General features: G+C 37.8%; 3 protein-coding genes across 4 annotated transcripts; all 3 read left to right on the top strand.

Moving 5' to 3' along the window:
• The first annotated feature begins 1,219 nt into the window (after positions 1 to 1,219).
• Positions 1,220 to 17,720, top strand: LOC119992785 (ABC transporter D family member 1-like). Its single transcript, XM_038839580.1, has 26 exons — positions 1,220 to 1,481; positions 2,349 to 2,486; positions 3,207 to 3,486; positions 3,803 to 4,027; positions 4,556 to 4,753; positions 4,858 to 5,312; positions 5,722 to 5,857; positions 5,942 to 6,020; positions 7,373 to 7,611; positions 7,797 to 8,101; positions 8,190 to 8,301; positions 8,393 to 8,551; positions 9,339 to 9,438; positions 9,529 to 9,637; positions 10,578 to 10,668; positions 10,955 to 11,079; positions 11,217 to 11,366; positions 11,487 to 11,559; positions 12,729 to 12,909; positions 13,194 to 13,352; positions 14,239 to 14,409; positions 14,481 to 14,708; positions 16,276 to 16,439; positions 16,530 to 16,582; positions 16,679 to 16,757; positions 17,006 to 17,720. Exons 2-26 carry the CDS (start codon positions 2,425 to 2,427, stop codon positions 17,093 to 17,095), a joined length of 4,023 nt encoding a protein of 1,340 aa, XP_038695508.1. The 5' UTR covers positions 1,220 to 1,481; positions 2,349 to 2,424; the 3' UTR covers positions 17,096 to 17,720.
• Positions 17,721 to 19,862: 2,142 nt separating this feature from the next.
• Positions 19,863 to 20,825, top strand: LOC119995482. The gene has a single exon (XM_038841995.1). It carries the CDS (start codon positions 20,097 to 20,099, stop codon positions 20,706 to 20,708), a length of 612 nt encoding a protein of 203 aa, XP_038697923.1. The 5' UTR covers positions 19,863 to 20,096; the 3' UTR covers positions 20,709 to 20,825.
• A 729-nt stretch (positions 20,826 to 21,554) lies between these two features.
• LOC119987158 lies at positions 21,555 to 24,680 on the top strand. Of its 2 annotated transcripts, none has more exons than XM_038831967.1 (5): positions 21,555 to 21,736; positions 21,845 to 21,918; positions 23,085 to 23,199; positions 23,283 to 23,597; positions 24,201 to 24,680. In XM_038831967.1, exons 1-5 carry the CDS (start codon positions 21,611 to 21,613, stop codon positions 24,471 to 24,473), a joined length of 903 nt encoding a protein of 300 aa, XP_038687895.1. In that variant the 5' UTR covers positions 21,555 to 21,610; the 3' UTR covers positions 24,474 to 24,680. The 2 variants fall into 2 exon arrangements, with proteins under 2 accessions (XP_038687895.1, XP_038687886.1); XM_038831958.1 differs by having other exon boundaries at positions 23,085 to 23,214.
• The last annotated feature ends 997 nt before the right edge of the window (positions 24,681 to 25,677 follow it).

Genomic DNA, 25,677 nt, shown 5'->3' with positions numbered 1-25,677 from the left:
TTTGCAAATTTTCCAAATCCCCCCAAAAAAATAAAGTATCATTTTAGTCCCTATATTTTGTTTGGTGAAAACAAGTTCTTCTCCTTTGAGTTTCAATCGTGATAAATCATCACCCTTGGCTTCCTCGTCCTCATCTCCTAAAATTTTTGCCACTCCTCCAGCTGTCGCTCTCATGATACCGACAATTTTCTTCAAGATTGAAACTCCTTCGCTCTTGATGAAATCATCATCTCAAATTAAAACAACGATCGTCTGCTATGTTATTTGATATGTCTTTCAATTTTAGGGTTTTTAATTCAAATTTTAGGGTCTTTTGATTCAAAATTGAAGCAGATACTCTCTGTTGAATGAATCATTGAGTCTCATTTCTCTCTTGTATTAAAATAGAGGAGCTCATTTGTCCATTCTATTAAAATAGGAGGGTTTATTTGTTACGTGTACGTGTCACTTGTGTAAACAAATTAATAAAAAAAGTTAACGTCACTGATTTAACGGCGCCGTTATGCAATGTAGTCAGCCATTTGATATAGAAAGTCATTTAAGGACTTGTCTAATCCGGAAGCACAAACTAGAAGGACTTGTTTTTACAAAACAAAATACAGGGGTTAAAATGACACTTTGATTAAAGTATATAGGCCAAAATGTATTTTACCACAAAAGAAATAACTAAAAGGGCATAATGGGAAACCGAATTTTGTTGGTATGTTATGTCTCTGAAGATAACTAGATAAGTATCAAAATTAGGGGTTTCAAAACTCTCTCCGATCCGAATGACCGAATTTGTTCAACTCGAATTAAATCAAGTTTGGATATAAATTATATTTCCGAAATCCAGATCCTAACACAAAATTTTTGTCTGATTTAAAATTGAATCAAGGCTCAAACATATAAACCTTGTCTGATTTACTCATTCAAACATTAATTCAAATTATATTATTATCCGATTTACTTATCTTGATTTAAACTAATCCGGATTTGATCAATTAGGTGTGTTCAAAATCCAATCTGAATCAAGGTCTGAACATATAAATATTGAATAAACACATGTTGTTATCCAACCCAAACCCGACATGAAACCGATTTTTTTCCACCCCTCATCAAAACCATATACATGACGCACGAGTTGCAGTCGCCTTTTCCCATTCTGCCCCTAACGGTTTGTTAATTCTGCCTTCAAACTCGAAAGGAAACATTTTACGAAAAATGTATAAAACGCAACTCCGTAAATAATTCCTCACCCAATCTATCTTCATTACTTCATATCAATCTCTCTCTCTTCCTCTTGTCTTACTTTGTTCGGTTTTCGTCCGATTCGCGGACTTCACTTCCTCCGGTTCCTTGAGATATCAGGGTCTCCAGGGTTCAAATCGAGCGGTTCGGTTAGGATCTCCATTGACGCTCGACTGTTTGAAGCTCGCGTGGATTCTATTCAAGCTGTAAAGTTACTGGCAGCGATACTGCGTGGGAGAAAGTGAGTTGAGGTGAGTTCGTAACTTTCTATTGCTTGTGATGCTGTTTACGTATGAGGTATGCGAAGGGTCCTACTCGTACGCGATTGTATGGGTTTTACTATTATAATTTGGTATGTGCTCAATGTTTTTCAATTTAATTGCTGTTGTAGGTAGATTGCTGTTTGATTGTGATGAAGGATTTTTTGTTGATACATATGAGGATTTTTGGATTTTTTTAAGGATATATATATATAGCAGCAGGATGTGCTGAACTGTTGAAGTTATTGATTGTGGAGGCATGATGTTTGTGAGTAATTGACAAAATAGGAAAATGCATGGGAATTTTTTATATTTGGTTTATGGAATTTAGCATCACTCTGCATCATACGGCCCCAGGGAACATATGCACACACCCCAAAGAAAAATAAAAAGCTTTATCTGTACCAACTACCAACATTATTTTCTCGAAGATATGTATGAACGTTAGTGTCATCTCCAAGTTTAGTTTTTTGCTTTTCAGGTAAACAATTGAGCAGAAGTACGTAGTTGATTTAATGGAGATTAATTCTGACTTGTCCTCAGGATGATTTCATCCCTGCTCTATCTAGTTGAGATTTTTTATTTCTAAATACAAGCAAAGAGATATCTCTTATTTATATGATTAGTAAAATTCTAATAATTTACTGCTTAACATTGAGATTTATTGTAATTTTTGCTTCACTTCACTGTTTTTCGTTTGGTACTGGGGCTGTGACCTACATTCCTTTGAATATCTTTTTCTACAGTTGCCTTCTTTTTTTAAGTTTTTTATTTTTAAAAATTTCCAAACCCTGCTTAACTATTGGCTATGGGGGAAGGGAAGCAAGATGGATTGAACATTGGTTTTGCATATGGCAGAATTATTTACTCTCGTATTCAAAAGGAAGTTGCGGTTACTGATATTTTCTGGTAGGGGGAAGTTCCTTTTACAGCCATGCCTTCTCTTCAGCTCCTGCATTTAACTGAGCATGGGCGAAGCCTTATGGCTTCAAGAAGGTATATTGTTCTATTTTATGTTTTTCCTAAAGATGTTGAATCTAAATATGTTGTCAGAGCATTATCCATCATGTTTTGGTGTTCAAATTGTTTCTAAGTGACAAATTTGGTGCTGCCTTATTTGCTATTTTGATAAGTTCCTTTACAAGCTTTAAATGACATTTGGTTTCAGAGCTTGATTGACTGGAACTTAGTTCTTGGTGAAATTTTGCAATATTCTCATTCATGGTGTTCAATGGGCAATGTTTATGTGTGTAAAACAGTTGCTATTCATAATTGCAATATTGGCGACTGCTAAGGGTGCTGTTGTGCTCTCTCACAATAACACCTCTGCCTGCAACCTGTTTTGTGCTTGATGCTTTGAACTCTTGGAAATGGGTTACACTAGAGTCTGAGAGAAAATTTCAGTCATTTGGTAGTAAAAATTACGATGGACTAGAGGGTACCAGGCTATGATGATAGTCATTATTAAAACTAAGACACTGTCGTTCATTCAAAAAACTAAGACACTGTCATTAAGCCATTGGACTGTTCTGTGTATTCTATTGTTACATCTTCCATTCATATTAACATCTACCAGGATGCAAAAGCTGTAAGGTGCATGATATTCATTCCAGTATATATTAGTTTCATTCGTCACTCTCTTGCATAAAACTTATTCTGGAGCATGTTCTCTCCCTTATGCCCTAAGGGTATCTATAATATTTTTCTTGACCACAGGAAAACTCTACTGGTTGCCGCTGGTATCTTAGTGGCTGGGGGAACTGCAGCATATGTGCAGTCACGATTTAGCCGTAAGAAGATTGATTCGTTTCATCATTACAATGGGCTTGGAGATAATGAAGAAAAATCGGCAAAGGTAGTTTCAGATGATAATAATAGAAAGAAAACTACACATAAGAGAGGAGGAATAAAGTCTCTTCAAGTTTTAGCCGCAATTCTTCTCTCTAAGATGGGAAAAATGGGTGCAAAGGACCTTTTGGCTTTAGTGTCCATAGTGGTGAGTTTTCCTTTTGTACACTCTAAAATGCAATTGTCTTTTTTGGTAATTTGGTCCTTTGTGCTTTTTTTTATTGTGACTAATATCTTGTTGCATGTCCTATCGCCTTCTCTTTTATACAATGTCTTAAGCCTAGATGTCTATCGACCATTTTAAATGACAAGACCATAAGTTATTGGTTATCTGGTTTGATAATTTGCAATTGGATATGGTGGAGATGAAGACTTGTCTTGAAGCTCATAAACAAAACCTTTTAATCCACTTTTCTGTTGATGGTGGTTGGACTTTTCCAAACGGATTTGTGCATTTCTTGCAGGTATTGAGAACTGCTTTGAGCAACAGATTAGCGAAGGTCCAAGGATTTCTATTTCGCGCTGCGTTTCTCCGACGTGTGCCATTATTTTTCAGGCTGATATCAGAAAACATGTTGTTATGTTTCCTTCTGTCAACCATGCATTCCACATCAAAATACATTACAGGGATCTTGAGTCTTCGCTTCAGAAAAATATTGACTAAACTTATCCATGAACATTATTTTGAGGTAGGTACAACCACTACTTAGTACTTATGCAAGTAGTAATTTTAGTCTCTGATCCTATTCTTATAGTGGTCTTATTCGAATTTAGCTCCGTTGCATGGTTCTTCTAAGCGATTAACCCCTTTCATGCATTGATGGAGTTAAAATTTATCTTATATGAAGATTTAGTTTTCCCCCATACTTCGTCACTTGAAACTGTGACGTTGCAGGTTTTAGCTGTCAAATATGCGTGTGTTTCTTTGCCGTTGAAAATTCTATCGTCTTTTTTGTGTTTTTCTTCCTGAGTTCCTGGGAAATACTCTATAAAGGTTTTTAGTGCCCAGTTATTCTTGTATAATCCTGATTCTTCCGGAATCAGGATATGCACTTATGCGGTCAATCTTCTAATGCAATTGCAAATACATACACTATTATTTTCCATCACAAGGCAAAGCTGTATTGGCTGAAAGAATTGTCTAGTGAGTGCATAATTGTTTGGGGTATTCAAGTCCCCTTTGGTGTGTTTCATTGGTCCTTTTGTTTGAGGTGCAGAACATGGCTTACTATAAAATATCACATGTTGATGGTCGGATTACCAATCCTGAACAAAGAATCGCGAGTGATGTACCAAAGTTCTGTTCAGAGTTGAGTGAGCTTGTACAGGATGATTTGACGGCAGTTACTGATGGTCTGCTTTATACTTGGAGGCTCTGTTCATATGCCAGTCCAAAATATCTTGTATGGATTTTGGTAAGTAAAATATTTCCTGTTTATTGAGCTATTTGCTATTCTTGGTCTTTCTCTGCATGGCATCGGTTTCTACCCACTCATTTACGTAAGATATTGCTTTGTAGGCATATGTTTTTGGAGCAGGAGCAGCTATTAGAAACTTCACTCCTCCTTTTGGAAAATTAATGTCCAAAGAACAACAGTTGGAAGGGGAGTATCGCCAGCTTCATTCACGGTTAAGGACCCACGCTGAAAGTATAGCCTTTTATGGTGGAGAAAGCAGAGAAGAATATCACATTCAGCAAAAGTTTAAGAATCTTATAAGGCACATGAGAATTGTTCTACATGACCATTGGTGGTTTGGAATGATTCAGGACTTCTTAGTAAAGTATTTTGGTGCTACTGTTGCTGTGATATTGATTATTGAACCCTTCTTTGCCGGCCATCTTAGACCTGACTCATCAACTTTAGGGCGAGCAGAAATGTTAAGCAATCTACGGTATCATACTAGTGTCATAATATCACTATTCCAAGCTCTTGGAACTATTTCTGTAAGTTCAAGGAGGCTTAACCGTCTCAGGTATTTCTCCTCAATTTTGATTTTTTACAGTTGCCTTAAATAGGGATCTGATGAACAATATAGATTTGAGCAATTACTGGCTGACAATATTTAATATTTTTTGCACCATGCATCTTCTTTGTGAGGTTATGGACACACTTGCTTTTATATGACTTTATGGTAAATTTCCATGCTACCAAAACATTTCACTTCTCTATCCTCCATAAGACTGTTAAATTTATGAATAATGGAAATGGGCAAAGCTCTTTGGGGTGAGTGGAAGAGGATAGAGACAAAGAGCAGGAGTAGACCAGATAGAAACTAAGGAGTAAAAAGAGGCATAATTTGTTGATCATCAAAAACACATCTCATACCGACTACTGAGTACTGCTCTTTTCTGTTTATTATCTAATTGTTTATTTGTATCCAGTGGATACGCAGACCGCATACATGAATTAATGGCCATATCGAGAGAGCTTAAATCTGATGGCAGATCCACTCCGCTGAATGATGGAAGTACAAGCTACTTTACTGAAGCTAATTACATTGAGTTTTCTGATGTCAAGGTACTTGAAAATTAGTGGATTATCTAGCTTCTGTTAGTAGTTTTATTTATGCACATTTCAGTGATTTTTGGTATTGCCTTGCAGGTTGTTACCCCAACGGGCAATGTATTGGTGGAGAATCTGACTCTCAGGGTTGAATCGGGATCTAATCTATTGATTACAGGTAGATTTTTTTTTTACCTTTCTATGTAATGGGATAAATCCTCTGTGATTTTCTGTGCTGTCCTGTCCTTTGCACATGGTTGGATTTTTTTGTGTATTTCTTAGCTTCTTTTTCCTTTATTATTTTTTTTGTGAAAAAAAAGGGAAGCAAAAGCAGTTCTATGAATATGTACTACTATGTTTGCATAGGTCCTATTTGTACACTGATAGCCTTTGAGGTGAATGTTTCACTGGATTAGTTAAGAGTTTTGGTTGTGGAATCATATTTGTGAGAGAGATGGAATAAGGAAACAAGATAATCCAATGAGAAGAAGAAAACTCTAGGGCACAGTTATCTAATGCCCTTCTCTTGCCCCTCTACTCTATTTTAACCAATTCAGCTTCTCCTTTCTGTCTGTGCTAAATTTTCACTTCTTATATTCTTTATTTTGAACTCATCAATCAAACACCATATATTCTGCAAATAACATGCAGCAAGTGTGCAATATACATTTGGGGGTTAGTTGATTGTTGTTAATGCTTTACAAATTAGCTTTTTAAGGACATATTCTCTTGCCAGACAGTCTGCACTATAGGAGTAGAATCAGATGGTAATTGAAGATACAGAGTAATTTTATCTGAATTAATTAGTCGTGATTTGATGTAGGGCTGCCAATTTATATCATAAGGAGTATCCATTCTCTTGTGATATACATGGCTGTGTTTGTATGTTTTTCTTTCTCTGGATAAATCGTCGTGTGCAATTCATGCGGAAGCGATGTCTGCATACAAAGATATGCCTTTAGCATTTTCTTTTTCAGGATAATTTAGGTCATAAGGTAGCTGTTATTACCAACCTTCTCTATTTCTTCCGTACTAGTCTTGAGCAGATGTTTGGGATAATTGACAATTTAGTGCTTGCTGTGATAGCATATGTATACTTTTTATTTGATATGAAGAAGCCTTTTTTAATGAACTTCTTACATCATGACTGAAATGTTGACTGGCTTAATTTTCTGTGTGGATAAAGATGCAAACAGTCAAAAGTTTATGTGATTTTGTTACTCTCCCTGAATTTATTTGTTCTGGAAACTGATCTTCTGTTAAGTGCATGAGTAGTAACTAGTAACTCTATAAAGCTTGGAAAATGGAGAGGAATCCTGAATTCTCTACTGTGTATATGGCATGATGACTGGAAAGAACTAACATTGTTTATGTGTTCTGCATGTGGATTCTAGCCTTTTTTAATGATGAAGTGGAACTCTCAAAAAGATATATGTCTGTTGCATCACGGGCCAGAACGGGTCTTTTATTGTACATTGGCTATGTTATGGTGCTGAACTAAGCAAGTTTGCTTATTTATTTGTATTGAAGGTCCGAACGGAAGTGGAAAGAGCTCACTTTTTCGAGTTCTAGGGGGACTTTGGCCACTGGTGTCTGGCCATATTGCAAAGCCTGGGGTTGGGTCTGATCTCAATAAGGAGATCTTCTATGTACCACAAAGGCCTTATACGGCTTTTGGAACACTTCGCGACCAGTTAATTTATCCTCTTACTGCAGATCAAGAGGTTGAACCACTCACACATAGTGGAATGGTGGAGCTGTTGAAAAATGTAGGAAATCTTATCCATCTTTTTATACAAACATCCCCCTCTCCTCAAACTCCTCAGAAGGATAAAAAAGAAAATGAGGAGGGAAACAAGGAAAGGGTTGATGACTTGTATTTCATAATTATCTGCATATTTTGTACATGACTCTTTGCATAATCCTTGGTGTAAATTTGTGCCCAATTTCTTAGGTTGACCTTGAGTATCTATTGGACCGTTATCCACCTGAGAAAGAGATTAACTGGGGTGATGAACTATCTCTTGGAGAGCAACAAAGGTTGGGAATGGCCAGACTATTTTATCACAAGCCTAAATTTGCAATTCTTGATGAATGCACCAGTGCTGTAACGACTGATATGGAAGAGCGCTTTTGTGCAAAAGTTCTAGCTATGGGTACTTCATGCATAACAATATCTCATCGTCCAGCTCTAGTTGCTTTTCATGATGTGGTTTTGTCTTTGGATGGTGAAGGGGGTTGGCATGTTCACTACAAGAGGTTGGATTTCTGAATCACAAGTCTGCAGAAGTTTTTTGTTGAATCTGTAAGTACTAAGTAGTGTTACTGAACTCTCTTTGAAAACTAGGGACGATTCTCCAGATTTAACACAAGCCAGCACCAATGCGTTGAAGACTTCTGAGACAAAACGCCAAACTGATGCAATGGCTGTTCAACATGCATTTACTAATACTGGAAAAGTTAGAATTTTAAACCTGTTAATATTTTCTGCAGTTATGTTTTATTTGATTTATTTCACTTAGTTTAGCCTTTCTGGCATTGTTTGTCCAGGGTCTGGCATTTTCAAATTCAAGACCACAATCTTATATTTCTGAGGTGGTGGCTGCATCTCCTCGCATGGATTGTGGAGCAACATTGTCTGCCATTCCACAGCTCAAAAGCACTCCAAGGGTATTGCCCTTGAGAGTAGCGGCCATGTCTAAAATACTGGTAAGTATGATGTTTACAAGCCCTTTCCCTAGCATAGCTTTTATTTGTTCACGTGGTTGCTAATCCATCATGGTACTAATCAAGTAATCATAGACTTCTTTTATTATGTTGACTTCTGAAAATATATTCCTTGCCTTTGGAACTAATTGCCTACATAGTGTTAATCTTGTAAGTACCATAGTGCTACCGCTCGTGTGACTTCTTTTGTCATTTTGAGTTGTTTTTTCTCCATCAAGGATTTTGATGTCATATTTTGTGGGTCAGGATCTCACGTTCTTAAAGGATCTGGAGTCTGTAAGGCAGAGTTGCATTTCCCACTTTATGTTTTTACCTTTATAAATGTCAATGCTACTCTTTCTTTTAGATCAATGTGATTGCTTTTGCTTTTTCTTTGTAGTTAGGTACACCCTCCTTGGTACCTTTCTAATGTAAGTCCTCTTATATTTTTAAAAAGATGCACTAGTTCTGACCTTGTACTAAAAGACTTCGCGTAGGCATAACATGGTTGTAAGTCCTTTGAAAGGATCAGTTGACGGAGAATCTACTTCCGAGTCATTGCTTCTTGCTTCTACTCTCAATGTGTAATGTTTCCCCACCTGCAAGGTGTTTTGATGTTTACTGGATTCTAACTCCTCACTTTATTTAGTTTTGACTTCTTCTTGTTATTAAATTGACAATTACTAAAAACACATTGTGGTCTAATCTGTATTCAATGATTTTGTACCATTTTTGCATGGCGGAAAATTTATCATGCCTCTTACTTGGCTTTTTATCACGTTCTTTCCAGGTACCAACTGTATTTGACAAACAAGGGGCACAACTACTTGTAGTTGCTTTGCTTGTGGTATCAAGGACCTGGGTTTCAGACCGGATTGCCTCATTGAATGGTACTTTTTGTTTGTCGTGGGGAAGGTGGGATTTGAATTTGATACTCGGAAGGGATCACGTGTAATGGTTGAATATGTGTGTTTTCTCAGGTACTACTGTAAAGTATGTTTTGGAGCAGGACAAGGCATCCTTCATTAGGTTGATCGGTATTAGTGTTCTTCAAAGTGCCGCATCTTCTTTTATCGCACCTTCATTAAGGTAACTTCAATTTACTGTCCTGACTTCCTGTTCATGTGCTGTGAATTTGTTGCTGAATCAAGCAATGATACTTCTGATTACTTTTTAGGTAGATGTGTGATGCATGCGGCTTATAATTATTTTGTATTTTTTTCCCTTCTTGGGAGTCGCATCTCAGCAATATTTGCACTTCATTTTCTTGTAAGTGTGAGTGTAACATATACTTTGACTGCTCTCATGGATGTATTTTTCTCAGTTGGGCAAAAAGACTGATTAAAATACTGTTGATATGTATATTATATAAGTAAAAGAGCATGGCCTGGGACTATGTTCTGGAGTCCTTCGTATAGCACCCCCTTTGTCCCCATTAAATTTGCACCTCAGTTCCTGGTTATTGAAACTAATTTATTTTGGGGTGTCACTGGAGTTGGGTCTATGTATTATCTTCCAGGTTGGAATGAGTTCTGTTCAAGAAAACTGGACAGCTGACTTCAAGACTTCACGTGGGGACCTCATACCTGGAATTGATCCTAATTTTTGATCAAAGTCAGATTCTGTAATACTTCCATCACGGGCATCTTATTGGATCTCCTATAGTAACTGTCAAATGTGTGCACCTTATTATTTTTATGAGCCAGTGTATTCCAGTGTAGCCCTTCTGACTATAAAGTGAGAAGGTAGACCAATTACTGAATGTCTCATGCTTCACTAACCTTAAGCACTAACACAGCTCTAGGGTTCTAAACGCATCCTATGTTTTCTTTTGGTCGTCTTCAGAAGTGGAGATGAAAAAGAACCTATTAAGTAATAGAAATTGCCTTTGAGTATATGAAATGATATATACTTGCAATCTGTGAACACTGTTGGTCATGTAGACGTTCAAATTGATGAATTCTCACCCTTCCTACCTCTGCTCCTCTTCCTTCTCCTCTTGAATAAAATTTCTATTATTTTTGTACAGGCACTTGACAGCCAGACTGGCTCTTGGATGGAGAATTCGTTTGACTCAACATTTACTGAAGAACTATTTGAGGAAGAATGCATTTTACAAGGTACTCCCATATGGTATTGCGGTCAATTTCTAATTAATCTTATTTCATGGAAAGGGAACACTGCGTGCATGTTTTTGAAGTCATTGCACGATATCGACATTGTAGTATATTACACTACTCACAAACACCTTTGGAAAAGTTTGGGATTCTCATAGTCTGAGCAAAAGCAGTCATATTTTGCAAAAGGGATTTGCTTATGTCAAGTGCTTTTCAAATTTTTTGGGTATTTCATAATTCGTTATGATATAAAGCTACCTAAGTTCATGTAAGAGGCATCTCTTTGTAGGTATTCCACATGTCACGCAAAACTGTCGATGCAGATCAAAGAATAACTCATGATTTGGATAAGTTAGCAACTGACTTGTCTGGATTGGTTACTGGAATGGTAAAACCATCTGTTGACATCCTATGGTGAGTACCTGTATTGTTTTATATATGTTATTGTAGACTATTGTATGAGTCCCTTAGGCTTTAGATTTTAGATACTCGTGTGAGCTTGTCCACTTTCTTATATGTCAACATTTTGAACTGTTCTGAATATTTTAAAGGTTTACTTGGAGAATGAAGCTCTTAACTGGTCGGAGGGGAGTTGTTATACTGTATGCTTATATGCTGCTTGGTCTGGGTTTTCTAAGAATTGTAACTCCTGATTTGGGTGAATTGGCCAGTCGAGAACAAGAACTTGAAGGAACTTTCAGGTAATTTTGTTTGCTTTCTGCTCTCCTTTTTGTTTATGGCACATAACGGATGTACACAGGTGGTGATTGGTGAATTGCATTTCTGTATGCACGGTCCTAATTTCTGTGTTTATACTATAGGTTCATGCATGAAAGACTTCGCACTCATGCTGAATCTGTTGCTTTCTTTGGGGGTGGAGCTCGTGAAAAAGCTGTAAGATGCTCGGTCTTCACTTTGTATTGGTTCATCCTGAATTTCAATTGATATTTCTATAATCGCAACATTACATTCTGACTAGAACATGAGTTGACATTTCCATGCCTTGACATCACTTGTGTTCTTGGCTTTGTCTTTAACATGGGGCATAGATGATCTGAGAAATGAAAGTTTCTTGTATCTTTGTGGATTGACAGGTTTTTTTTACTGAGTCATTAGCATCTTAGCTACCATTCCAAAGGGGAAATGACTTCCTATTCCTGTGTTCCATGTGATGCAAGTGTTGTTCTGATAGTATTTCCGAGTTTATATTGGGAATTTGGTTGTTTTGGGAAGCATATGATATTGTCATAAAAATTTTGTTTTATCTGCTGCATTACTTTTTTTACACCTTTTAATTATAGGCAAGTTCCAATCATAACGTGGTTTGAAGTTTGATACGTCTGGAAGAGTTAGACATGCTTTTTACCATGGTGTTAACTTTCTGCAAGGCCAATCCTTACTGACATGCTATGCTTGTTTTTGGGAATGGAACTGACATCTATGTTTTTGTTTTTCATCTAGGGGAAACATAATGTAGCTGTTTCCCCTTAGTAGTGATATTTCTTTTTTATGTTACACGACCTATTATGGATTATTTTTCATGTACAATGCACCTGCGGATGCATATTTCACTTTGTCTTTTATGATTTTATGACTTTCACCAAATTTATTATACTTAAGCTGCATGTAAGAAGGATGATGAGGGTGTAGCTCTCCTTCCCTTGCATTCATGGTAGCTATGGTAGTCTGGAGATGTCTTGCTCTTTCTGAATTGGCCTGTTGGCTCCTTGAAGAGGAGAGTGACATGGAAAAGAAATCACAGAGGGTTGTCTCACTTGTATCTCTCACAATATTTGGCTGGAGAGTGACGGAAGGGCTCTTTGAGGGTAGAACAATCAACAACTAAATTCAAATCAAGAGTTTTAGGGTCTACTATATTTAGTTATTTACCATATGTTTTCTTGGGTGTCAACAATTATATTGGAAACTTGTGAAATTTAAAAGCTCGCATTATTAAATTACAGAATTGCAGCCAGGACTCTCTGTATTTCTTTACTTTTCTTTATCCTTTTAGGTACGTACTTTACATTAATACTTAAGTAAACTGTTTGTACTTTGAGCAGATGGTTGAGTCAAGATTCAGGGAACTTCTTCAACATTCAATGTTACTTCTAAAGAAGAAATGGCTGTTTGGCATACTAGATGATTTCGTGACAAAGCAGCTCCCACATAATGTGACTTGGGGCTTGAGCTTGTTATATGCAGTGGAACACAAGGGAGACCGAGCCTTGAGCTCCACTCAAGGTGATTACCCTGATAACTAATTCAAATTGCTTTCCGTCATTACCCCACCCTCTCCCCTCCCTCTATATATATATATGCATGCGACATGCGTGTATGTGCGCGCTCGCGCACTTGTGTGTTCGAGTCTTACTCTCTTTCTGGTATGCATGCATACTCACTTTCCTTCCTTGTGGTATGCATGCACATGCACGCCTCATACACTGCCATATGTTCACAAACATGCTCATGGACATAATGTGCACACTCAACAAGCGCACTGACATTTATGAGCATAACATTTTCAGGTGAGCTGGCACATGCATTGAGGTTCTTAGCATCTGTTGTATCTCAAAGCTTTTTGGCCTTTGGAGATATTCTTGAATTACACAGAAAGTTCCTTGAGCTCTCTGGAAGTATCAACCGAGTTTTTGAGCTTGAAGAGCTTGTCGATGCTGCTCAATATGGTACTGATTTAATTTTATGTTATTTCGTTTCATTTATAATATAGGCCTTAGTTGGTGCTGCAGTAGCTTTTAGTGAAGCGCTTCATATAAAAGAGAGATGAATAGAGATTTTAGTCAACATAATTAGTGCCTTTTGTTTATTATAATTTTAGAAAAAAGCTTTTATAGAGAGAAATGGATATACATGAAAGTTTTTTTTTTTTATTTTAAAAATAAACTTTCATGTTTATCCATTTCTCTCTATAAAAGCTTAAATTGAAGTTATTTGATTTGATTATAAAAAGAAATAAAAATAAACAATACCGAACTTTATTCTGGTAAAAGCATCTCTCCTCCTGATTTTGTGACGAGCTTTCAGCATCTTCTCTCTCTTTTTTTTAAGTGCTTCCCTTAGTTTAACAAGCACCTACTTTTTTTTAAATGAATAACAAACACCTAGTTAGGTGCTTCAATATCAACTGCACTATGAAACAAGCATGTAGTATTGAAATTAATTTTATTTGGTGCAGCAGGACTCCTAGATAGTAGATACTAGTCTTGTTAATGGACACATAGGAGAATACGTCAACTTGGTCATTCTCAAATCACCATTTTCTAAGGAGGTTGATGAATGTTAAGAGGATGAAGATTGTTAGTGAAATGTTTGTCTTGTCATTTGGCCTTGTGGAGGTTGCTTGCTAACTTAGAAAACCTTTTTAAAAAGATTTGAGGTTTTTAGTTTAGTACATTAAGATTTTATGAGCATGGTAATATTTTGTCTAACATACATTCATAATGTTTCTGAATCCCTATAATGCTGATGCATTTATCAGTTGGACAAACATTGTTTTTTTTTTTTTTATCTTTCCTTTTATTGTTATTTCATATATTTTTGCATCCATGCTAGGCCCTCCAGGGGATTCAGTGATGAATGGTCTCTTCCCATCTGAAAAGAGGAATCTTTCCCCAGAAGATGCTATCTCTTTTGTTAAGGTGGATATCATTACACCGGCGCAAAAGATGTTGGCCAGGCAGTTGACGTGTGACATAGTGCCTGGGAAAAGCCTACTTGTTACTGGTTAGTTTAACAGATTTCTTTCTTTAGCATGATATGCAAATTTGTGATTGACGTGCTTGAAACTTTTAAAGGTCCAAATGGGAGTGGGAAAAGTTCTGTTTTCCGTGTTCTGAGAGGTCTTTGGCCGGTCATGAGTGGAAGACTTACCAAACCATCCCAACATACTGAAGAGACTGGTTATGGCATATTCTATGTTCCTCAGCGACCATACACGTGCTTAGGAACCTTGAGAGACCAAATTATTTATCCTCTGTCTCACGAAGAAGCAGAAATAGTGGCATTAAAATTATATGGAAAAGGTAAAGTACTTGTATCACTCAATGATATGGCCACTTTATGCTAACTAGTTTCCATCATAGTGTTTCCTTTTTAAGATGACTAAACAAGTAAACGTTTTAAGTTTCACCTGTTGAAGCAGTCAATAGTGTCATTGTTTATGCTGGTCACTATTAAGTTGACGAGTTTGGCATTGCTCTTGCTTGCTAAAAGATGCTATCTGACACTACTGCACAAGTTGGTGCGAACCTGTAGTAGATAGCCTTTATGCGGTAAACTGCTTTTCAAATTAACTCTTCGACTGCTTTCAAAAGCGCCCTGTTAAAAGCAGCAGTGGATTTCAAAATTGATATTTAATACTTATTTTCCAGTAGTGTGATGCCATAATCCTAAAAGCTCAATGGCAGCTGATAGAGTCCCATATCGGTTAGGAGAGGGGAGAAAGTGTTGTATATAGGTGGGAGGTAGTACCTCTCCTTAGTACCTGGGGTTTTTAGCCTAAACTGGGCCTCAGGTACAACCCCTGCCAGCACATGGGCCGTATGGTTTGGGCCAGGCTATGGGTTGGGCCTTAGGTACTGAGTGATGTGTTCCTCCCTCTCTATCATTGGTATCAGAGGCCTCGTTCTTGGCCTGTGGGGAGCTCTGGTATCCACGGGCCTTGTGCCCTTGGCCCTTGGGGCCGCGTCTGCGGAGTGGCCGGCCTTGGTGTTCTGTTATATGGGGCCGAAAGGATAGGGATAGGGAAGGGTCCCGGGTCCTGAGTCTGAGTACTCTGCCATGGCAGGCCAAGGTGCTCGACCAACGTGGACGTTGGTCTTAAAGGGGTGGGTATTGATAGAGTCCTACATCGGTTAGGAGAGGGGGTGGGTATTGATAGAGTCCTACATCGGTTAGGAGAGGGGAGAAAGTGTTGTATATAGGTGAGAGGTAGTACCTCTCCTTAGTACCTGGGGTTTTCAGCCTAAACTGAGCCTCAGGTACAACCCCTGCCAGCACATGGGCCGTATGGTTTGGGCTAGGCTATGGGCTGGTAGATGGGTTGGGCCTTAGGTACTGAGTGATGTGTTCCTCCCTCTCTATCATTGTATTGATAGAGTCCCACATCGGTTAGGAGAGGGGAGAAAGTGTTGTATATAGGTGGGAGGTAGTACTTCTCCTTAGTACCTGAGATTTTCAGCCTAAACTGGGCCTCAGGTACAACCCCTGCCAGCACATGGGCCGTATGGTTTGGGCCAGGCTATGGGCTGGTAGATGGGTTGGGGCTTAGGTACTGAGTGATGTGTTCCTCCCTCTCTATCAGCAGCTGACAGTACCATTTGTCACTTTAAGAAATTCCTGAAATTCCTGTTTGCATCTAAAATTGTATGGTATAATGCTTAATATTTGGCCGAGACATTATTGTTTTGGTCTATGATAGATAGTGATGTGTTCCTCCCTCTCTATCAGCAGCTGACAGTACCATTTGTCACTTTAAGAAATTCCTGTTTGCATCTAAAATTGTATGGTATAATGCTTAATATTTGGCCGTGACATTATTGTTTTGGTCTATGATAGATCCCTGAGAATTTTTACTGCGCTAAATTTCAGGGCAAAAATATGCGGACTCTACGAACTTTCTTGATACACATTTAAAAACTATTCTGGTGAATGTTCGATTAAATTATCTTTTAGAGAGGGAGGAAGGTGGTTGGGATGCTAATCTCAACTGGGAAGACATGCTCTCTCTGGGAGAGCAACAGAGATTAGGCATGGTTAGTGACTCACATTCTTGTTTGGGAGATCATTTTACAATTAAATAGTGAGTTTATTCATTGTTTCATTTGTTACCTTTATTGTAATAGGCACGGCTATTCTTTCACAAGCCTAAATTTGGCATCCTTGATGAGTGCACCAAGTAAGCTACCGAAACTCTTTATTTTTGTCACTTAATGAAAATACTTTCCTGGTTATGTAACTGTATATTGGTGCTTGATTATGTTGTGAATGGCAGCGCAACTAGTGTTGATGTTGAGGAGCAACTTTATAGACTTGCTACTGATATGGGCATAACAGTTGTTACCTCCTCACAGGTAATCAGTTCTCAACTTATGATGAAGGATCCTACATACTTTAATCTGAGTTCTCAACATGTAGTACATGAGTTTGAAATGGTTTTTATTATACATCAAATGGATCCTATTACGTTTGATACTTATGCATTACATTATTACATCCCACCATCAAGCATTGCAATTTGAATTGGTGATCTGTACTTTGTTGTTTTGCCTTGTGCATTTGCACCTCACATATCGTGCTCTTTGCTTTAATGCTTTCTCAGCGTCCCGCTTTAATACCATTTCATTCCATGGAATTGCGGTTTATCGATGGGGAGGGAAACTGGGAGCTTCGTTTAATTAAGCAGGATTAGCTATGCAGTGCACCACCCCTCTGTACATGCTATGACAACTCTGGCTCTTACACATGGAGCTGAGGGCAAGTCACAAAGTCAGTGGAATTGATTTATCTTACTGTATATCGCCTTTTGCTGATATTTCCATTCCTATGCAAGTAGATTGAAATGGAGATGCCGTCATATCCATTCCCCGAAGCTAACCATTTTAATGTACTACAAGCTACCTTTATTTCCAGCAATCCTCATGGATGAAAAGGAGAAGTCAAACCACATCAGGAGTATAGAAATAACTTAGTTTGATTTAAGTCCAGGATAAATGGATTAGAATATACAGATTGATCATGTACAGGCTTTTATTTTTTGTAAATTTTTTTTGGTTGGGTATTCAAGATCAGATGCCTGCCATGTTGTAGGAATTTAAAGCTCAATTATTTTTAATTGGTCCCCAGGAATAAAAGGTCTAGGGGAAAATAACAGGTCCACATATTTCACTTGGGGCTGGTGCTCTCTTACTGTACTCTCTGCGCTCAGTCTTCTGGACTGATGGTTGTGACTTGTGAGCTCTCGAGTCAACAGAGCTCCAATTTGCTTGAATGTGGGAACACATTTTTTTAACGTAATAATTGCACTTGTTCATGGATCTTTCTGCCTCCATTTGTTTGCTAGAGGTGGTTAAATCTGGTCTGCCTTTTTCACTAGATAATAACCGGGTGGCTTGAGTTCCTAGTCCTTAATGAATTTCTTTCTTTGTTTCTTCTGTCTTGACGACATATCAAGTTGTAGGATTGATGTCAGATGGTGTCCTCGGTTATGTTGAGTATGAACATTACACATGAGCTAAAAATGGCTCCGAAGGTGTGTTTGGGAGACCTCTTTGACGTCAAATCAGTAAGCAATCAATTGGGTGTTTGGAGCACCCTCTCTCCCCTTAGTTGCAAGTAAAGCGTAAATTCAGAATCATTTACTTGTAGCGGGCCATCTCGGCTCTTCTTTGTCGGTGGTCGAGGAGACTTCCAGATTGATGTTTTAGTTTGGTATTTTATGCCACGTGTCAAGAGTCTAGTGGAGGTTAATTTCGATATCATCAACTTGAAATTGCTTTTGAAGGAATTTGGAGCTAGCTAGAGCAACTTACGTTTTCCTCTCCTTGAAAGCATTGATGATATGTAAGGGTGAGATTTTCCATTTGGGGTAAGAATGAATGGACATCGTTCATCCCAGGTGGAGATGACATTCTAGGCTGGATATATTGGAAAGCATAATAAGCATAATTATCCTAATCATAATGAAGGATAGATCAGTGCAATGAGTTCAAGGCTGTGGATGATATTGGAAGGCATGAGTAAGCATAATTATCCTGCTAACGTGTTAACCACAATTCTCATCTCTCTTCCTCATAAATCAACAAACTTTTTAGCTAAACTAGTATAAAAAAGTAATGTTGCAATTAATCTAATCTGATATTCTTTCCTTACAATAATCACGAGTAGCTCAGATAAAGCCTCAATAATGTCATATTCTAAGAGCCCAAACTATGTGATTGAATAAATCCTCCTCTCTTTGTTGCGGGTCGAGGATTCCCTCTCCTTCCACTTCTTCAAACTCCGATTCATATTTCTTATAGAGAAATCTCTGATCAATGTGTGTGTGATATCTATGGTTCTCGCAGCTCAGATGACACTCACGTGTGTGGTATCTCATAGAGGTCTCGAGTTAGAGAGTCTCCATCCCCTTCTCCTATAAATCTGCTTTCGAATAAATACACTTTATTATCTACTTGTATTTGTAATGGCAAAGTGGATATCCTTTGAAGATCTCTCCTAGGGATACAATCTTTTGCTATATGCCTTATCAGTTGTCAGGTCAAAAATTGAATCTCATATTAAAAATTAAAAATTGATTTGTTAAAAGGAACCAACTCCACTTGGGCTTGGCTGAGTTGGCTCTACTATCCAAACGGGCCTGTGAATATTTAATAGGGTAGCTTTAGTCACACCCTGATTTTTTTAAAGACACCCCATCTAAATTGACCACCCCTCGTAAAAATCAGTTGACAATGTGTCTTTGGAAAAAACCGGGGTGTGACTAAAGCTACCCTATTTTATATGCAGTGATGTTGACAAACTAAAGGCAAATTGGCTTGTTCTCTCCATTTTCCCAATAGAATGATCAATCGTGTAAATAGGTGGTTAATAGATACAACTTTTGTTATCCTTTATTGTATATATTAGTGGCTAATATGACCTTCTGACTTGTCTCACTTTGCATAGCTCTATGCATGGCAATTTCCTTAACAGTTATAATGATAGTGCTTTAGTTGTTATCTAATTAAGTTTTGGATTTATTACTTATGTAGCGACGCGTTGGGTTTTAACTCAACTTATCATGTCGTTAAGGAGAAAAACTTATGTATAGATAGGTCTGACGACCAGAATTTAGGTTGATATATCGAAGAATGTTCAAGAGAGCGAATTTTATGGTGTCATTCTCGATTATAGAACAAAATGAATTATTGTCCCTGTGAGATTTTAAAGGTCAGAAGGTAAAATCAACCTAGGATTTATTTTGCTTACTAAGTTCTGAAAAAGCTTGCCAAGTTGGTACTGCACATAGCCACATATATATAAAACACGTTTGGTTTGTGGGCTTTGCACTACAAGGGTCGTTTATAAAAGATGATCAAATCCAGCCTTTCGAGATTCACAAGGGATTATTTTAATTAAATACAATCTTCCCCACAATCTGATATTGATCCCCTTGATTTCATCTGTATAATATTTGCAACTGAGATTTTGCAAACCCCACTTACATAGATACATATATACATATATTATGCACATTGCAGCTTCCTCAAAAGCCACTATCTCCTTCCCTCCACATCAATAGATAGATACATACATGGTCCACCTATATATATGCATACCCCCACAAACCCAATTCATCAACACACACCAAAACCAAAGCTTGCCTTGAAAAAACAAAACCCACAAATTCAATTCAGTGTCTGTGTCTCTCAATGGATGCTCCTCAGTCTCTTCGTTGTGAACTAAGAATTGTTCAAGCAAGAAACCTTGAATTCAAGTCAAATGGCACCCTCTTTGTAAGGTACTATCTTTCATCTGGTAATGGCCAGAGAATTCGATTGAACAGTCAAGAACTCTCTACAAAATCTGATCACCTTGTTTGGAACGAATCCTTCTCATTGGAGTGCATAGGGACCCAAGAATCTATTGACCATCTGAGGCAAGAAACTGTTGTTTTTGAGCTGAGATGGAGGAACACAGTGCCAGTTCTTGGGAGAATTGGGTCTTCACAAGTCATAGCCAGAGCTGAAATTCCATGGAAAGATGTTTTGGAGTCACCAAAAATGGCGATTGAGAATTGGGTTGTGATGAAGTCTAGGAAGAAGAGCTGTGTTGTTGAAGGTCTAAAGCCTCCTGCTCTGTTAGTAGGAATGAAAGTTGAAGTTCCAACAATGGTGGAGATGGAGAAGAAGAGCAAGAGAAACAATGGGATCATGAAGAAATTAGAGAATAATCATCATGAGTACTGTGGATGCAAAGGTGCTTGCTTTGATAATGATCACTATGATGTCTTTGCTCTAGTGGCTGCTTTGGATGCACTCTAGAACAAGAACATGGATTTCTTCATCATTCTTTTGATTTTTTGTTGTAATAGATAGATACAATTTTGTTGGAAACTGTATGCCTATCATATCAATGAATTATCAAAGTTTTAATCTTTTTATTAGCTCGTCTCACATACGTAATTTATGGACTAATACGTAGGTCTGATTAATTTACTCAATACATACACCTAAAGGATAGTAACTGCGAGTCTTAACTTTAAAAAAGCATGACGTTTGTGAGCAATCCTACAAGGATAGGATTAATCTTTTAGATGTCGTTAATAAACATAATCTAATATTAGACTACAACCACTAACTTTAAGTGAGCATTGAATAAATATATGAGCCCATACAACAATTCTAAAATTACATATTTATGGGATTTGGGAGCTGTCCTACAAGAACCTTGGCATGCCTAATAAACATCATCTAATATGATATTACAACTAGCTTTGAGTGTGCACTGAATAAGTCTATGAATCAATATAATGATTCTAAACTCTCAAGCGGTTTACACTTGGTCTCGGCCCAATTAATTTGTCGGATGAATTTATGCGTGTCTAGACAGACCGAGTTTGTGCACAATAAACTTGGTTAATCATTCTATTTATGGTTAGTGATTTACTCATGTTGGAGGTAATTATTAGCCTAACAAAAAAAAGCCTATTTCAATGCAACCACCAAACAGGGCTTTTTTGAATTAATGCCTCTAGTCTCTACCATGGTCAAGTGTACTGCCAGTCTGCCACGTGCACTCCAGATCTCCTTTGCTCCATTTAAAAATTCAAAAACTCGTTTTATTATTATTTTTTTTTCAAAATTTAAAATTCATTGAAATTAAAATATCTCAAACAGATTCTCCACAACCCAGAAACACTCGTAGCAGAGACGGAGCTTAAACAATGGAGAGAGCCACACCTGTGAGGAAGACCCACACTTCCACCGCCGACCTCCTTACTTGGCAGGAGGTTCAACCGTCTGACTCCTCCACCGCCGCCTCCCATCGGTCCGGCGCTCGTTCACACCAGGTATGGCGAAATGCTTGGTCCTCATCCCAGCTACAAATGTATACGATTTGTTATGTTCTCAGCGGGGTTAGGGTTTTGACTTTCTTCGATTTTTTCATGCATTGTCAGCCGTCGGATGGCATCTCCAAGGTCCTCTCCGGAGGTCAGGTCACTGAAGAAGAAGCTGAGTCTCTCGTGAAGAAGTAAGATCTGCTTCTGTTTCCTGATAAAATGTTTGCTTGCCTTTTGTTTTCAATTTTTTTTCGAAGCTTGAAGCTTCGTCTTTTTTCTAAAATGTTATTTCTATTTCAACCTACCAGATTATACAACATTCCTTGTGCGTTACGGGTCTTTAATTTTCGGACATTTTTTAGTTTTTTTCCCTGTTTCAAATATGGAATTTTTTGCTTTGTTTGTCAAATGCAACATCGATCTAGTGTTTCATGCTTTCGTTTGAGTTTCGATGCTTCGTTGTATTAGATTGTTATGGCGATCTGTACCAAGTTGCTTAATTTGGTTGGTTTATCAGCTTAAAAACTTGAAATCAGTAAAGAAAGCTTCTCAATGCTATGACAGATTTTGATTTTGATCTGTTTATGTGTCAAATCACGTATTCTGAATGTGTTGGCGGTGAAGAGTATCTTTAGTGGGGTTTCATGGCTTTATTAACAAAGATTTTATATGACCATAAATGTGGCAAGAAATTAATTTTGATATGGAACTGAGTTTCACTTTTAGTCAATTTGTTATTGTCAGAGAAGGTTTTACTTTGGTTCATGCTCAATTTTCTAGTGATATTCGAATTAGTAAGATTCTTTTGTGCTTCTGGTTGAACTGGTTTCTTCAAGTTCTTATCCAGGCATTGTTTTTTAAATAACTTTTAATTATAACATGAATTCTTCCTTTTTCGAGTTTTGTTTTGGTACTTTTATATGTGGTTTTTTTTTGTTGCTAATTTTAATAGATTGATCACATTCTAATTTGCAACCCAAGATGCAATGAAGAAATACAAAAGGTAAAATGGGAGAGATAAAAAACACTAATATGAATTACTCTTCTTGTTTCTGTAGTCCAGATTAGGTGAAATTTTGTGGGAAACTGGTTCTTCTAGGTTGTAAGTTGTAACTTGGATGAAGCGGGCATCAATACTTCCATTAATAAAGTAATTACACACCTGACCCTCAGAAACTCAGACGTTTGAAGCAATTGCAAGTCTTTTATTTGATCTGTGTCTTGGAATTTTTAATTTTCTTATCCTAGTTTACGGATTCACCCCTTAGTTTGATCAATGGCCGGAGTTGTCATATCAACAATAAGTGTTTCTATTCCATCTAAGCTCATCTAGAACTGTTTCCTGTGCTATTCTCAGGAGACCTTGTTCAGGGTATAAGTGGAAAGAAATGACTGGCAGTGGTATATTTGCTGCCAATGGTGAAGATGATGCAACAGATTCTGCTGCTATGAGTCCTAATAACAGAACGAAAGTGCGTGGCTATCAGGTACATGTGTTGTCTCTCTGTTATTTGCTTAGTACTTATTTTTATATATTTCGTGGTTTAACTGCCAGCAAGCGATAAATGGAATTAGCCAAATATCATTCAGTTCTGAGGAGAGCATCTCTCCAAAAAAGCCTACCTCTATTCCTGAGGTAGCAAAGCAGCGTGAATTAAGCGGTACATTGCTACATGAGTCAGATGCAAAAAATAAGAAGCAGATATCAAATGCAAAGATCAAGGAGATCAGTGGACACAACATCTTTGGCCCTCCTACTGAAACTGTGCCTCAATCATTGGTTGCTGCACGCTCCTTGGAATCAAAAGAAACTAAAGACCTTGGGGAGCCTGCACCTCGCAATGTGCGAACGTCTGTCAAAGTTTCCAATGTGAGTAACTTCTTGACTTTGTGAAAAGAAAACTTTTCTTGTGTTTGTGTTTAACTCTCCACTGGAATCTCTTTCATTTTGGCTGTAGTGTTTTGATCTGGATTGGAAGTTAAAGATAAAATAAATGCATTACTCATGCTTGGGGCCATTAGAAGCTCCTACAATGATTTATTGTTTAATCTCACTATGCATTGTCTCTCAACTTCCATCAGCCCTTGTGTTTTTACACAATGTTTTATTTTACCGTGTTTGGCTGGAAAGAAGGAATAAACCTCTTCTTCGACTAATAAAAAACAAGTGGTGAATATCATTTGCAGCTGGTTCAATGTAAGATCCGATATAGTCTATGATTTCTCTTTGTTTCTGGGAGGCATCCCATTGGTTCCATCAGCTAGAGATTCAATTTTTTTACTGCTAAAAAAAGTCTTGGTTGGGAATGTTTGAGATCATCTTTGGTTGCCCTGATGCATGTGATTGTGAACTAAAATATCTGGGATATGCATTTGTAATTTAACTTGGGTTGTTGCCATGGCAGTCAAACAGAACATTCGGTTTCTTCACTGATGAAATTGGAGTTTAACATTTTGTTTCCCATTTCTGTAGCCCGCCGGAGGTCAGAGTAGTATTCTGTTCAGTGAAGAACCTGTCGTTAAGACATCAAAGAAAATTCACAATCAGAAATTTGCAGAGCTGACAGGAAATGATATTTTCAAGGGAGATGTTCCTCCAGGGTCTGCTGAAAAACCACTGAGCACTGCTAAGCTGAGAGAAATAAGTGGCAATGACATCTTTGCTGACGGGAAGGCAGAATCCCGTGATTACTTCGGCGGTGTTCGCAAGCCCCCTGGTGGTGAGAGCAGCATTGCATTAGTTTGAAACTTTGTATCCATCTGTAATTCTATTGTGTTTGCAAACTCATGGTACGTATTAGACTGGATGATGGCCACTCATGCCTTGTGATGCAGTTTCTTTTGACAGTGAAGTCATGTATGTGGGTAATGTGGCTTTCTTTCACGTTCAGATTTAACTTTCTGATCGAAACTGCTGGATGAATGACCAAATGAATTTTCTTGATAATGTGTATTTATATGTTTTCTTTTAATTCTTCATTCCACACAGGTCTTCTTGATAATTGGTAATTGAAGTTCATTGCCCATGAGAGTTGGCATAAGTGGGCCGTGTCCACTAATGGGCTGGCCGACGAAACGTAGCTCAATGGGCCATGGACAAAAGACTAATAATAAACAAAACAAATTGAAATTCAACGGCCATGAGCGTTGAATAGCGTGGGCCCAACTAGTGGGTTGGCCAACAAAACGGAGCTCACTGGGGGCCCATAATAAGCAAAAAAGAAATTGAACCGACTTCACTGGGGATCGAACTCTGGTTCCGTAGACCAGCGCCTTATCCATTGGGCCATGAAGTCGTTGACACTTGAAAATCGATCATTTGAATAAGATACCTATTAAATGCTATACAAGTCTTGTCAAGCATCAAAGGTTCGGGCTATCGGATATTGGCAGATACGCAGACTCATAGATGATAACAGCAGAATCCACTGCCAATTAATAAACAAAAGTAACTTCAAAGTTGGTCCTCTTATCCGCCTACCCACCTGCCTATGTTCGGAGATGGACGAAGGCGAAGTGGGCACATTGAGTTTCACCAGTCAACCATAAAAAGGAATAGAAGTGATAAGAATCTCAGTAAAAAACATTTTAGTCATTTCAATAGTGGATGTGCCACTCTCTGATTCAATCATCAGGTTTTGTGAGCAAAAAGAAATATAGTGTTCACAAATCTATTGAGTTGCTTCGTTGTTTGTACGATATTGATTATGGTAACTCATTGCAAATGTAAATAGTCGTACGTTGAATTCCACGTTCAACTGTTTCCACATTATTTTCTTGCATGAGCCAAAGATCATGAGAGACTTTGTGAAGTTAATTCCATTTTGTGAGCTTCGGTCTCGTTCTCTCCATATGACCTTATGTCCAATCTTACTTGTCACTGATATGAAGCGACCTGAGTCGACAACTCGAGTTTAGAGCTTCACCAATTTAGGAATATTTGCGCTACT

This window comes from Tripterygium wilfordii, chromosome 3 (genome assembly GCF_013401445.1).
Source record: "Tripterygium wilfordii isolate XIE 37 chromosome 3, ASM1340144v1, whole genome shotgun sequence".
NCBI classification, from domain to species: domain Eukaryota; kingdom Viridiplantae; phylum Streptophyta; class Magnoliopsida; order Celastrales; family Celastraceae; genus Tripterygium; species Tripterygium wilfordii.
Note: the sequence above shows the minus strand (reverse complement) of the source record. Positions and strands in the feature narration are given on the sequence as shown.

Excerpts from the sequence above, each read along its gene's own strand:
- LOC119992785 (XM_038839580.1), top strand. The coding sequence starts at position 2,425 with ATGCCTTCTCTTCAGCTCCTGCATTTAACTGAGCATGGGCGAAGCCTT. Across the intron at positions 2,487-3,206 it reads AGCCTTATGGCTTCAAGAAG|GAAAACTCTACTGGTTGCCG; the intron begins GTATATTGTTCT and ends TCTTGACCACAG. Across the intron at positions 7,612-7,796 it reads TGGTGGAGCTGTTGAAAAAT|GTTGACCTTGAGTATCTATT; the intron begins GTAGGAAATCTT and ends CCAATTTCTTAG.
- LOC119995482 (XM_038841995.1), top strand. The coding sequence starts at position 20,097 with ATGGATGCTCCTCAGTCTCTTCGTTGTGAACTAAGAATTGTTCAAGCA.
- LOC119987158 (XM_038831958.1), top strand. The coding sequence starts at position 21,611 with ATGGAGAGAGCCACACCTGTGAGGAAGACCCACACTTCCACCGCCGAC. Across the intron at positions 21,737-21,844 it reads CCGGCGCTCGTTCACACCAG|CCGTCGGATGGCATCTCCAA; the intron begins GTATGGCGAAAT and ends ATGCATTGTCAG. Across the intron at positions 21,919-23,084 it reads GCTGAGTCTCTCGTGAAGAA|GAGACCTTGTTCAGGGTATA; the intron begins GTAAGATCTGCT and ends TGCTATTCTCAG.